The following is a 15,293-nucleotide window of genomic DNA, read 5'->3' on the forward strand; positions in this document are numbered from 1 at the left end:
GTCAATAAATCTTTACTAATACAGATTATAAATTTCCCACCTACCCAGCTGAAGCATTCTGGACCACATTTACAGATGGCTGAGAAAACAAACTGGTAGAAAAAGAAACACTCCACCCTACTCCCAAGAATTAGTTGAAAGTCATATTCTGTTCTGATGCTAAGAATGGAAAGTATTACTTCCAAGTATTTAACTGGATTCTCCTTGAATCTTTACTAATACAGATTATAAATTTCCCACCTACCCAGCTGAAGCATTCTGGACCACATTTACAGATGGCTGAGAAAACAAACTGGTAGAAAAAGAAACACTCCACCCTACTCCCAAGAATTAGTTGAAAGTCATATTCTGTTCTGATGCTAAGAATGGAAAGTATTACTTCCAAGTATTTAACTGGATTCTCCTTGCATCAGCTTGGTAAACAGCAGTCCTGTGCCTTGTACACCAGACTGTGAGCTTGGGTGCCCTATTCTCCATTCTGAAACACAAAAGAAAACTCAGACCTGTGTGTATCAGACAGCAAGAAGATCCTTCTGAGAACATTCAAATATTTCTAGCAGAAAAGTGTTCCTTTAAAAAGTCTTCTTACTTTTTTGCTTGCACTGTTTTCAAAGGAGTTTCACCACCTTTAGTATTACATTTTATTGTTCATATTCAGATTTAAAGAATCAGTTCAAAATTTAGTTTTGGCTGAAAAATGCCATGAAGGTTTTCTTTCTGTTTCATATTCACTACCATTTGCCCTTGACTGCATGACAGTTTTTAATTAATTTTGTTCCTATCAGCCATGCAGAACCAAATACCTAATACAAATGAGCTCAACTGTAATGTTTTGTGCATCATCAGTAAAGGAGCTAACTAGCTAAAGTTCCACTTGCACAGGAAGATTAATTGTCATTAAATCTTCGTAACCTTCATAACGAGGGTCACTGCCAACATAATTGAAGGAATAACCGTGTAATTTCAAAAGTAGACAAGTTCTCCTGAAGAATCAGTATTTATTATGATAGAGGATTCATAATCCTTTATGGCTTTTGAAACAACAGGAAAAAAATTGAAATACCACAACTTATTTGTGACCTCAAGGAGTTTTCACTAGCTCAACCAGAAAATAGACTAAAACTCAATACTATTCATTCAGACAATTTTGTCACTAAAAGCTCCCTGAACACTGTATTAGTTTATGTTTGAATCACTTGATTTTACACACAGTATAAAGTTCAAAATAATCATTAAGATCTAAGTTCCTGTCTTTACAGACACTGAAATGATGAAAGCAGTAAGATTTTTTGAAATTCTGGGGTGTTTTCACTATTGATACTGCTTGCTTTTTGGCAAGCTTCACAGCTTAATTAAAGGATCTTGTGATAAGATTGATGGGACCCTTGGCTTGTAGAAAATGTATAAATAGAGAGGATTGAATAAAAGTAACAGGAGAGTGCAGATTTCTGAAACAAAGGATTCAGGAACAAAACAGCCTAAAAGCACAAAAGCACCCTGCCTCGAATCTCAGCGGGACTCCAGCTCTGCTCGAGGGGAGGGCTCCCCGCGGGTGGATCGGCTATTCTGGGGGAGAGGGAGGATTGGGAACCGTATTCTGACTTGTATCCTTGGAAAGAGACTAGCAAAATAGTTCAGCATAATAAGCAGAAGTGAATTCATGGCTAAGCTCTGGTGCAACGGGCATGAAAGGATCGGCGGCCCCTGTGGAGCTTAAAATATTTTGGAAAAAAACCCAGTTCTCCCAAACTGTAAAAGCCTTGGTTGACACAGTAGTGGAAGCCTCTTTAATATATGGAAAGCCTAAGAAATTTAAAGGGGGAGATCTGTATTAATGACAGGTTTGAGGGGAAAACAAATGGAAGCTGTGCAAACAGAAATTGAAATCAAAATAAGGAACCTCCCAAAGCGATCTTACTCAGTTATAATTGTTCCTATCCCTGAATACATAATTGGAATTGATATTTTGAAGGGACTGACTTTGAGTCTTTCTGATAGTTTGTACCAATTTGGAACAAAGAACTATATCAGTGCCCAACCAATTTTAGTAGGAGAGGTTAAATACCCCATGCAGATTCCTGCTCCAACTAAATTAGTGACAATGAATCAGCACAGAATTCCAGGTGGGCATGAAGAGATTTCACAGACAATTAAGGATTTATTGGATGCAGGAGTTTTAAAGTCAACTACCACAGCTTAGAATAACTCGGTCTGGCCTGTTAAGAAGAGTGATGGGTTGTGGAGAATGAGCGCGGATGTTAGAGAGTTAAACAAACACACACCTCCCCTTACAGTGGCTGTGCCAGATGTTCTTACTTTAATAGAAAAGACCCAGAAGCATCCTGGCACTTTGTATGCCATAACTGATTCGGCTAATGCTTTCTTTGCAATACCCATTGCTGAGGAGCATTGGGATCAATTTGCCTTTACATGGCAGGGGCGACAGTCTACTTTCACTAGATTGCCCCAGGGGTGGGTGCAGGTCCAACCATTTGGGATCAAACTGCGGCTGAGCAGTTGGATGAGATAACTGCTGCCTCCTCAGATGCAAATAATTCATTACATAGAAGTCTACTTTCACTAGATTGCCCCAGGGGTGGGTGCAGGTCCAACCATTTGGGATCAAACTGCGGCTGAGCAGTTGGATGAGATAACTGCTGCCTCCTCAGATGCAAATAATTCATTACATAGATGACATTCTGATTCAGGCATGCAGTGAGGAAGAAGTGCAACAAGTTCTTGAATAAGGGGAGATCATATGAAACAGAAAGGCTGGCAAATTAACCCTACTAAAATTCAAGGACCGTCCCAAACCATGAAATTCCTGGGAATTCAGTGGCATTGTGAGCAGCTGGAGATACTGCCCAAAACTAAACAGAAAATTTTGGACTTTGCAGTACCTCAAACAAAATTGAGGCACAGAAATTTATTGGATTATTTGGCTTCTGGAAACAACATATTCCACATTTGGGATAAATCTTAACCCTGTTGCATAAAGTAACAAGAAAAAAAACCAAATTTGAAGGAGGAAGTGGGGGACATTTGGAGTGATGACATTTGTCTTCCCATGCAAGTGTTACACATGACGGGGCCCTGCTTTCCTGGAGGTGCTGAACATGTCCTGCCCATGGAGAAAAGTGAATTGATTTCTTGTTTTGTTTTGCCTGTGTGTCTTTACCTGTCAAACTGTCTTTACCTCAACACGTTTTCTAGCTTTTACCCTTCTGATTCTCTCCCCATCCTACTAGTGGGGGAGTGAGTGGCTGTGTGGTGCCCAGCTGCTGGGGTCCTTTGTGGAGCCCAATGTGGGGCACAAAGGGTGTGGGATAATGACAGATTTGATTGAGATGGGCAAGAAACGGCTCACGAGACGCAGTGTCTATGTGCCCTGGAGAGAACAGCAGGCACAGAGGTTGCTCCTGGCAAGCTGGTCTTAGTACCACTTACTGGACAGTAATGACCCATTGGAGATGCAGACCATGACTAAGCCTATTAAATAGGACCTTCCCAATGCCCTGTGCACCACGGGTGCATCTTGTGCTTTTCCTGCCCAGGAACATGCAAAATGTGCATCTGTAATTTATTTTTTTTTTACATTTCAACATACTTTCTTCCGTAAATCTGCTTTTCCACTGATTTGAAGTTCAAAATTTTAATTTCTTTCTGTATTCCTGTCGTGGTCCAATAAGACTCAGGAATGTTTGATTGATTCACCCCCATGTGAATTAAGATGCAAATGAGGCTAACATACCGTTAGGGAGTGAGACTTTATTACTGGTCACACAAGGGGGAGAGAAGGGGTGATAGGAAAGTGATTCAGCAGCATTCTGATGATCCATAGTCATCTCTTGATTGGTGGTGGATGCACACCTTCACTCTGGATGCTGGTCCTTTTTTATAGGTCTCTGCCAGGGCACGGATTGGTCAGCACCCCTTGAGTTACAGGGTGAGCTCACAGCAATTCCCAGCTTCGTGATTTCGGCAGCTGGAAGTGATGTCAGCTGGGGACAATGGTGCCTCGTGGTCTTGGCAGCTAGAGGGTGTAGGTAGTGGTCAATGGTGCCTCCTTATCTCAGCAGCTGGAGGGGGATCATCTGTTAGCTGGAGGATTTGAGCTGCTGACAATTGTGCCTTGAGGATTACCAAGGCCAGAGGCATCCTGTGGCTCAGCAAGCTTTGAGGCAATCAACCATGCCTTGCCATCAAAGCCAGGCAATGTCAAAACAAACATTTCTTAAAGGTCCCTTACAATTCCTTAGCTCATCAACAGTAGATGTAAACCCTTCTATTCTCCTTCAGTTCATTAAATAAGCATTATATATAGCTATCTATATTTCATTTTGACACATGGGAGTGAAAAACACTAAGGATTTGTTATTATTTATATTTGATATGGGTTATTTTCCTAAACAAAGTAAGTTTCAAATGAAACATAAAAATGTAGGAAGACAAATTCACTAACTACTAACAGCAGCAGGACTAAGGTCAGACATAATGTCTTAGACACGAAAGTGACATCCTTTTAGCGCCTTAAGGTACTGCTCTGTTAGCCTGTAAAAAAAAAAGGGTCCTTTTATTAAACTGTAAATCAAACTTTGCCTTCTTTGAGCTACTGATCACAAAAGACCTTTATGCAATTAAAGGTCCAATAACACCCAAGTGGAGATGTATAAAGGGATCTCAGTGATTTAATAGACGTTTCACTAAGTTGGGAAATAATACGTATTTAAATTGCCTAGATTGCTTTAGAAATCTTGGCATATCGTTAGTTAAATTGATTGCTTTAACAGATATGTATAAATAAACACATATAAATGATAAACAAAGGTGCTCTTTAACAAGATTACATCCTGGATTTTCTTCAATAAGTTCATAGCCATACTATCTGAGTAGCCAATATTCATTACTCGATTTATCTTAACAATTACTTCTATGAGACAAGTTCTCATACCTCATACACAAGAAATTGAAAGAGAAATCATAAATGATTTGCACAAAGTCCAACAGTTGCATCAGAACCCAAGGTGCTTGATTCTTAAGCCTTCTTCAAATACAAATCTTAAGCACAAGACAGCCTGTCTCTGAAGCAATACACACTCCATTTACAGAGCTATTACCATCCTCATTTTATCAAAAACATAAAAATATTTGTTTAAAAGTGTGTGAGATAACTATACATTAAATTTGTTCCTTACATAGGAAGAATGGAAGCATCTTTGATGATGTAATTCATAACGTTATTTCAAACTGTTCTGAACACCTTACAGGCAATCTTAAATGACTAATTGCTGAAACAGACTTCAGCAAAATGTCTCCTCTCCCCTCTTCATAGCCTGTCACAAACACAGTTGCGCACTCATTCAGAACAAGGTTAACTGAGCTCTTCTGTCACAAATCCTTAAGATGCAGCAAGCTCATTCTATTACTCACACTCACTGTCAGAAAGACAATTCTGCCTCTGACTGCATGTTTATGGTGCGTACTTTCTGCTGGCCCTGGGATTTCTTTGATCCTTCTGTGAGCTGATTTAACTCTCTAAAAGGTAAGAGAAATCCAGAAGAGATGGACCAATTTCTCTTGTTAAGTCAACAAATGCAAAAGGCTGAATAGTATCAGAACTTGTGGTCAAAAGGCAGCAGTCACCCACTCCAAGCAGATGGAGTATGTGTTCCTCCTTGTGGCAATAAGGAAACCAGCTTGTCCAAGAAGATTCTGTAAATCTTTAATCTCTGTTCTGAGGTATCAGTTGCTTCAATATACCGTCTGCATCAAGTGGCCCCACTAAAAGGCAGCTATGTTCTTTAGGTGAAAATGGAGATGTCAGACCTAACAGAAGAAAGACTACTGAGAATCTGTAAATAAAAAAATAAAACTGAGCTATAGCAAAAAGTTTACTTTCTGCAGAAAGACAATGTTGCATTATAATGGTAACTGCAACAGGAAAGCTATCAAATAAATTTTGCATAGTGGCAGCCCAAGACCACATTGCAACTTTAACTGACTGTGCTGGCTGGGGTTATCTCCTTCACAGTGGCTAGTATGGGGCCATGTTTAGGACTTCTGCTGGAAAGTGTTAATAACACAGGGACATTTTCCTTACTGCTCCACAGTGCTCCCACAGAGTCAAGGCCTTTTCTGCTTCTCACCCCACCCCACCAGTGAGGGGGCTGGGGGCTCACTTAGGAGGGGACACAGCCAGGACAGCTGACCCGAACTGATGAGCAGGACACCTCGTGATGCTCAGAATGTAAAGCTGGAAGAGAAAAGGGGACATTTGGAGTGATGCCATTTCTCTTCCTAAGTAACTGTTACGTATGATGGAGCCCTGTCGTCTTGGGGATGGCTGAACTCCTGCCTGCCATGGGAAGCAGTGAATGAATTCCTTGTTTCGATTTGCTTGCATGTGCATTTTACTTCCCTCATTACACTGTCTTTATCTCAGCCCCGAATTGTTCTCACTTTTACCCTTCTGATTCTTCTCCCCATCCCGCCCTGGGGAAATGAGTGAGCGTCTGCATGGGGCTGAGCTGCTGGCTAGGGTTAAACCACAACAGCAGTCTAGTCACTCTGGCTAGAACTTCTTTACTCACTTGACACACAGATTCTGGCTCCAAAATAAAAAATAATAAAAAAACAAACCAAAACAACCCCATTACCATTGTAACTAGTATTAGTTCAGCAGCAGACCAATACACTTCCACAAATCACCTTATCACAAAGGTGTCTGAAAAGAAGGTGAATCACGTACAAGATTCACAGAATAACAATAGGTAACAAGATTTCTGGGCTTGAATTTTTCAGGTAACAGGCTTCTGAGAGTGAGGCAGAATTTTCTGTTGAGGAAGGCAGGGGAGTTGTACACTGCATCTGATCCTGATGCACAAACAAACTTGCCCGGGCCAAAGTTCTAAGAAGAGGTGTTGAATACTCCACATGCTCCTTCCAAAGCCTGACTAGGATCCTTACAATTCCTGTCAACTTTCTGAAACTGATTTCTTAACAAGGACTTCCATCTTTTCATGGCCTAAATTCTCTATTCTCTCTTAAAGGCGAATCAAGAATGTGAAAAGACACAAGTAAAGAAGCCAGAAATATTGCTGTTCCTACCTTTGTAACAGAAAAATGCATCAGTATGATTAATTACCCAACAAACTGTGATTAGAACACATTACTGGAACTTGTCATTCCAATTACTGTTAAAGTAACTTATGACTTGTACTTTCCAGGACAGCATGCTAACTGCTCCATCTTCTGCTCCCTGTTTTTGTATCAATTTTTTTCCCCACCAAGGCAGTATGACACTCATTTCAGCACATCCTTCCAGCAAGAATATCCAAATAGCCTGTTGTCTCCATTGAATATATTTTACTTAGTATACAAAACAAAAAGAACATTCAAGCAAAACAAAAAAAAGAGCAAAACCCTGTAGCTTACTTTGCAAAGACTGAAATCTTTCAATGTCCACAAAAAACATTGGGTTATTTCTTCTCTAACATCTTAAAAGTTGACTTAATCCTATGAATGAGTGCTTATTCTTTCACAGCTTTTATGTTTCACAGCATACTTCTAAAGATGTATTCTAAGAAAATTTACAGCCCTCCTAAGCATTTGGCAGAACAAATAAATGCATTAGAATTGATTTTGTTTTGGGGTACTGTAGATGAATGTTAAAATACTATTTTTGGAATCAGATATACATTACTCACACTGCATAGATACTGTTTCCTAGGAAGTTAGCAAATCTAAAAATGGAAAAGAACATCATTAATACTAAAAAAAAACAATTTATGGACAGTTGCTAACAGGGTTTGGCAGGTATTGCTGTCCTTTCAATTTGCAAATGTTCATTTAGTGTAAGACAATCAAATTTTTCACCTTTTCTCTGAAGTTACTGGGTAGCTTGATAAGCTACTGCGTAACAGACATACAGGCATGCTCAAAGAACAAAGTTTTGCCAGTGACTTAGCATACCTAGAGACAGCCATATACTTTGGAACGTAACTTAGAAGACAAGTGGGATTTATTTACCTTCCTACTATGCTTTTAGGTTTTTTCTTTCATTTTAAGATGATTTAATTTTAAAATAACTTAAAATTCTGTATTTGGCCTCAAATCATACAACTAATAAGATGAAAGAACAGCGCACAGAAAACAGTAAGAAGCAAAAGTGTTACAGAAGTGATATATGCAATTTAGAAAGGAAAGATCCAAGATAAACATTCATCATTTATACAGATACCTTGATTCATGATTAACTTGACAGATTATAAGACTTTCGGATGGAGGATACTTTTTTTTTCCTCCTAAAGAGTTTTTAGCAGAAAGTAGATCAGAATATAAAGTTGGGCAATCCAAAGTGTAAATTCTTTGAACTAAAGATTGCTCAGAGAACTTGTGTATTCTCCCTCAATGGAGATATTCCAGAACCATCTGGGTGCAATCCTGTGCTGTGTGCTCTAGCATTCCCCTGCTTGAGCTGGGGGCTGCTCCAGATGACCCACTGTGGTCCCTTACAACCTTACCCATTCTGTGATTCTGTAAATTGTACAGGAAGCAAACAGCATAAAATAAAATGATTTTAGCTGTAACACATGACAAGCTGATTCAGCAAATTACTTACTCAGTAACACAACTGAATTTTGAAAGGATTTGTTAATTTCAAAACTCACCAGCAAGTATAAAACATTAAAGCCATCTTAATGAAGACTGAACTCCACTTCTATTATCGCTGAAAGTTTTTTATACATTAGAACATTCATTACTGTGAAACACATTGCATAATTTAATTCTCTACAGAACAATATTGTTAATTCAGTATCATCAATAACTTTATACAGATACAGTATTGAAGCCATGTCCTCTTTTGCTTACTGTCAAGGACAAACCAGCTTATACAGACTAAAAAAAAAGAAGCTACAAACCACAGTTGTAACATACTGTATTTTGTGCCTGGTTAAAGTTTACAGTAGTGGCTTTTTCATCTTTCAAGACAAATAAACATGACACCACATAACAAACAGTTGTGCAAACTCAGACTCAGGAGGAAGACTTAACTACCTCCTTTTTCCAGAACTACTTTTCCCTGCTTTACTGCTGCTACCACCAGACTTGCTAGAAGATTTTGAAGAGAAAAGTCTTGTCATGAATTCGGACACATCTGGCAGCTCATGGTTGGAATTCAGCATGTTCATTGACTGCTCCATTTCCTGCATGCAAAGATCAGGTACAATTAACAGCTTGTAACAATTCTGGCTGCATCTAAGGCATCAACTGAAACATTACACCCGAAATATGTCAGATTTTCCCAAATACTGTTTTACTAGTTGTAGTCCTCCAGGGTACATATTGCTATGTGTTTTTATGCAAGCACAGCCAAACACCCAGCTACACACAGAAACATAAAACCTCCAAACTGAAAGCACTGGTGTATGGAAAATGGCAATCATGTCTTAAGCAGTCTTACAGGGCAACCATCTGGTAAGAAAAATTCTAAAAGAAAAAACTACATTTTTTTTCAGCATTATGTTCCTCCATTTTAAAATTTCAGATTTTGTTTACATTTTCAGATCTGTGTTGTCACAGATTTCACACTTTTGTGTTTTGAAATTAGTATTATTCTTGCTAAATCTAACAAATTTTTGATGCTGTTTATTACCCTACTTTCTGATACCAAGCTATTAGAGTACAGCAGCTGAGTCTTCTTTGCTTCATGAAAGGAAGGATTTTAATATGAGACCATATATCCAGGTAAGAATGTAACCTTGGAGTTTAGCATAGTGCTCCTGAGATGAATTAGCATAGTTTAAACCAAACCAATCAACCCTGCAGTACTTTAAATGCATGCAACAGCTAAACTGCACACCCACAATGGGATAATGCTTATAGTAATTGGCAATTTAATGTGGGACTGTCACTTTGCTGTTCTAGTTACCATTCAGAATGATACAGCTCTTTTACTGCTTTCAAGGCATTATGGTAGCCTTTGTTACTATTGCATCTACACTATACCTGTACTTAATGCCTCTACAACAAACAGTTACTAAATCATTAACTTGCTATATAAACTAGAACTGTGCTGATTCCATAAAGAAAAAACAAGTTAACTTAAGAAATATGATACAAGCTCCATACCCTCCACAAACAAATACAAGTTGAATATACACTTAACAATTTAATACATGGTCATCTAGAGAAAATCATTACAACTGAGTTCTTAAAAATTACCCTCAACTTTTTAAAAGAGAATTTAAATTACAAGCAAAATTCCTTCAACTTAAATTTCTCCTTAATAATTCAGTTAATCAGTCAGCTAATAAAAAGAACTAAACCATCAAAAGTTCTGATGACATTACCATCAGGACAGCCTGTCTGTAAGCACTGTCTGGTCAGTGAAAAAAGGAAGAAATAAATGATTATTTTTTTAAAAATTCAACTTCCAGAATTCAGCCTGGTTTAAGAACATGCCAGGAACATCCAGCAAATCTTCATTGTGATTTTAAATCAAAATTACAGCTAAAAGGGCATTACATGGCCATGCTATGATTTTTATAGGCATTAATTTAAATTAAAAAAAACAACTTGGACACCCATAGAGTAGTACTGAAGACAGTGGTCATTTAGGGGAAAAAGAGTCTTCAGTTTCCAAGACCACAAAAAATGGCACCCAAGACAAAGAATACTTCTAAAAAGAAGGAAAGATTTAGCAGACACCATGAATCTCCATTTTGTCCTAGCCTTCTGCTTTTTGGCATTTTGCATGATGAAAAGACAATAAATCAGGTAATTTCATTACTACATTCAGACTCCTTATCATACACACTACTGTGACATCTGGATTTAACAGTGCAGTGAACTGTGCTTTAGGCTGATGGAAAAGGGAACCCCACATCATGCTCTTTGCAACATCCTTGACACTTATTAAATGATGTCTAAAAATAATCTGCTAGATTTAAACATAGTGCAGAAATATATTGGAAATTTAAGAAACAGCCTTTGAGAAATTATATTAATCACTCTAAAGAAATGCTGGAAAACACCATTCATACTGTAACTCTTTCAGAGTTGTGGAAACAATTTAATTCTGTGTTGTGCTGTTTAACAGCAAATTAGTGAGTCTAAAATGTTAGAACTCATTGTTAGAACAGCAACACTGTATTAACTGAATAAATGATGCCCATTGAGACTTCTTTAAAAGTTCAGTTTTGTTTTTTTTTACTTTCCTGTACCTTAAAAGCTCATTATCTTTGGTCTCTATGTGTGCATCAATTGAACATACTTACCCGCCTCATATCAGGATCACTGGTGTTGACAACTTTAGGCAAGAGCACAAATATCAGTAACGGAAGAACCATCATCATCACCTGCACAGAAAACAGAAAATACTTCTTCAGCTTACCCCTTGCTCCTGACATTTGGTCCAAACAAAACTAACATAAAGTTTTACCAAAAAGCTAAATTCTAGAAGCACTGTATTCCAAGTCAGGCACCCAGGAACAGTAATCCACTGGTCAGGAAAGAAACCTAATAAGGAAGTATTATGCTTAAAATAATAGATTTCAAAGGTGAACCAATAAAGCAAATGTTGTTATCTGTTATAACTGTTGTAATTACAATTTTGCAACACGTTGATCTCCACACTATTAGATCAGCATCATGTTGTCAAAGGAACCAGACTATGGGCTATTTTAGAGGACATACATTAAAGGAGTGGATATATAGGGGAGAAGTCATAGAAAAAACTTTCTGTTTGTAAGGAAGTGAAAACCAGAAATGAAACAATCCTCTCAGAAAAACAGAGTGTGCACATTCTTCCTCAGTTATTTTATTCTTGGTATTCTGAAGAACAGCTGTATTTGGATTTGTGTGTTGCTTGTACATACCATAGGGTTCATGAGGAAATCTGTCCATCCCCAAGATTCTCTCTTTATGAAGTATGAAGGTGGTCCAGAAGATTTCATCTGGAGAGGGTATGGCAGCCTGACAACTTCAGAGGGTTTGATGTAATTCACGTATCTTGCTCTAACAAGCAAAATGTAAATAATTGAAAATATAATCAAAGAATCTTTAACAAAATAAAACGATTATTTTAAAATATACCAGTTTTACTAACAGGCTACAAAACAACCATCTGCTATGCAGCGTCAGCTAGGCTTCACTTTTCAGAAGCTAATTTCTCTCAGCAGTGTGCTTTATGGAATCAAAACCAAAACATTTTTTTGTCTCTGTGCTAATGAGCAAGAAAGACTACACTGTTTAAAGAGAGGGTACAGCTTTGAACAGTGTAGTGCAGTTTAATCAGTTTGCTCAGGACAACAATTATTCACATGTGAAGTTAATACTACCTTTTCTCTAAGTGCAATACTTTGCATTTATCAATACTGAATCTGGTTTTATTACTCTATACTAGACAGGATAGCCACATTTCTGTACTACCTACTGAACAGTTTGCAGTTACAGGTGTGCATTTAAGAGTGTTTTGTGATAATGTATTTAGCTATAACATAAAAAAAAACAAACTAAGGATGCCACAGACATAGTGGCAACTACTAGTAATAACCAGTAACTAGCGTCCTATGGAAGTGTAAAGAAATATTTCAGAATTTAGAATTATATTGAGATAGAATTTCATTGTGCCAGGTCCTGACAGAATATTTATAAAGAAAGAAATGAAAAAGCGAAGCAGGAAAAAAGGTATTGGCAAATGATGAAGCAGTTAACAGATTTATGATTAGAGTTGATTTCAGGATAGCTGCATAAGAAAAGAAAAGTAAACAAATAGACACTCTTGAATTAATTTTCTCTAATTTAGGGCCATAAATCTGAAGGGAAAAAAGATATCAGATTTTGGAATTTAAGAAATGTGCTCCTAAAAGTGATGTTAAAAGATGCAAAACATATGGTCTGAAACAGAACATCAGACCTACAGCACTATTTACATTAGTTCTTATACTGTGCTGTCAGATGTGACAGCATTCAATACAGAAGCAGATCAGGAAAGACTCACCTCATTTTGCCTTTTGAAGTTATGTCAACTCGCACAGGCTCAAATTTATGAGCAGGGGATATAACTTCCACTACATAAGATCCTGAAGGTACATCGTGAACCACAAAACTTCCATCTGTCCTGAAAAAACAGTAAGTTCCACTATATTTCAATATGCTCCAGTATACAAGACAGGGTGCTCTGGGCTTTTTTTGGATAAAGAGTTGTAATACCATCATTTTGTATTATAAATCTTAATATAACAGTGACCAATAAGAAAACTTCCATCACTCAGCCCTCACAATATGAAGCCCCTGAAGGTCATCAATGTACGCCACAACAGGATCAGAAATTACCAGCTGTGTTAAAGATTCTGTTGTGCCCTCAAACTACTGTCTTGCTGAAGGAATAATTTAACAGCTCAACTAAGAACAGAAATTGTTACATTTCTCGTATTCAAATGATGGCAGAAGCAATCTACACCTTCTTTCCTCCTTCTCGGACACACATAATGAAGGTTACTTCAGTGCTTCTGCTGGAAGCAAAAATACCCCAGAACTGACATCCTGCCTAGTGCGAGTAGATATTAGGGATGATTTGCAAGGCACAAAAATAGCAGTTTGTGCCTTTGTTGCAAAATAAGAGGTTTTTTAGATTGAATTGCTCCCTTTAGGACTAGCTCACAGGCAAAGCTCAATCACAACAATAAGGAAACTAAGAGCTCTGAGCATATACACAAAGAGATTTTTACACAGACCGCTTTTATTTTAAAATACGAAACTTGGTGGAAATGTTAGTAAAAGGATACTGAAAACCTTCAGCACTAGTTGCCTTAAAAGTACTGTTTCCAGAAGTTTGCAGTAAGAAAACTTTAGTGTTCTCTACCCTGTTAAAAGCAACATCAAAGATATCTCTCCTAAAAATAAGACTCAAAGCTAAGAGGACTAAAAGCTGTTCAAAGGAAAAAACATCGTTAAAGACCCTGACACATTACAAACATGCATCAGAAAAACAAAAAGGAACCCTCTTAAAAGTGAACTCTCAAAAAGAATTTTGCCCTTCACACCAGTTCTCTCTCAAAAATGCACATTACTCCCACCTTTATGTGATTTGAACTCCTAAAAATGATTACACTACCTTATATTGCAATTGCTGCAATCTCCTTTTAATTTTCCATTGTTTACAGTATTGCTTTGATCAAATTAAACAAAGCAAATTCTCACTTCATATACTGGTATCCAATACTGGCTTTTAAGAAGAAGGAAGTTCAGCTTTTACCCCAGTGGGGAAACTAATCAGTTTTATAAAAATGTTCATACTAAAGAATGATACTTGAAATACTCAAAAAGCACCTTTAACAAATAAATATTTTCCTCTTTTTGATTACTAGAGCGACATCTGTGTAACAGATGATCAAAACCTGATGGAGAGATGGTGACAAATTATCTTCTGATATACCTAACATATTTAAATCTCTCACTGAAAGTGAAGGATCTCTCTACTGAAGCCTGAAATACTAGTTTTATTTTAAAAAAACTGTTCTGAGTCTCTTAACACAGTTCTTGTTTTGTCATCCAGTACCCTGCTCACTCACTGCAAGTGATGAAAAAAATCCCAAACAACATGAAATAATCTTTGCTAATTTAATCTGATACATCAATAAAGAGACATAGCAAATGAATGTAGCAATAGGGTTTGAAATCACATCACGTGGTCATTAACATGGTGCAGTGTTCTCCAGAATGACTCTGCTTCAGCAGGGAGGTTGGACCAAACGAAACACCGTGGTCCCTTCCAGCCTTACCCACTCTGTGATTCTGTGTGCTCTTAACTAAGAATATTTCCTCCTATTTGAGAAAACTAGAGTTCCAAGCAAACATTTGGGAATTTGATGACCCCGTGGCATTTATTAAATCGCTTCCCAAACACGTCAGGTTGCCATGTTTGTATGGTTTACCAGGTGCTACACTGTCAAGATTCTGCAAATTCTGCAGAGTAAAATCTGTTGGGCTAGTCAGTTAGATGGTGCCCAGAGTAAAAGTTCAGTTCAACTTTTACTGCAGAGGGAATTAAATTAAAAATTATGGGTATTTATGAGATGGTGCATCCTAATTCCATCCAATCTTTCTCATTTTTATATATAATTTTAATAGCAATATATTATATTGTTCTGAAAAGGATTTGAAGATTATCTACTCTTGAAACTATGACATTAGTTCAGTTCCTGATTCTGAGGACATTTTCTACTTCTTAGAATCTCTAGATCCTTTGTTTATCTGAATATACCCACTAGCACCTGACAGTAAGATAA

General features: G+C 37.5%; 2 protein-coding genes across 2 annotated transcripts in view; both read right to left on the reverse strand.

The window, feature by feature from the left end:
• The window catches only part of LOC103801449 (fibrinogen-like protein A), a 23,306-nt gene extending 14,780 nt beyond the window's left edge, over positions 1-8,526 (reverse strand). The window contains exon 1 of the mRNA XM_009073864.1: positions 8,523-8,526. Within this exon, the coding sequence (XP_009072112.1) occupies positions 8,523-8,526 (4 nt within the window). The remainder of the gene's footprint in view (positions 1-8,522) is intronic.
• A 203-nt stretch (positions 8,527-8,729) lies between these two features.
• EMC7 (ER membrane protein complex subunit 7) lies at positions 8,730-13,221 on the reverse strand. Its single transcript, XM_009073865.1, has 4 exons — positions 13,004-13,221; positions 11,880-12,018; positions 11,280-11,360; positions 8,730-9,206 (listed from the first exon to the last, which is right to left on the reverse strand). Exons 1-4 carry the CDS (start codon positions 13,219-13,221, stop codon positions 9,054-9,056), a joined length of 591 nt encoding a protein of 196 aa, XP_009072113.1. The 3' UTR covers positions 8,730-9,053.
• Positions 13,222-15,293: the final 2,072 nt, after the last annotated feature.

Source organism: Acanthisitta chloris, unplaced genomic scaffold (assembly GCF_000695815.1).
Source record: "Acanthisitta chloris isolate BGI_N310 unplaced genomic scaffold, ASM69581v1 scaffold7384, whole genome shotgun sequence".
NCBI lineage: Eukaryota > Metazoa > Chordata > Aves > Passeriformes > Acanthisittidae > Acanthisitta > Acanthisitta chloris.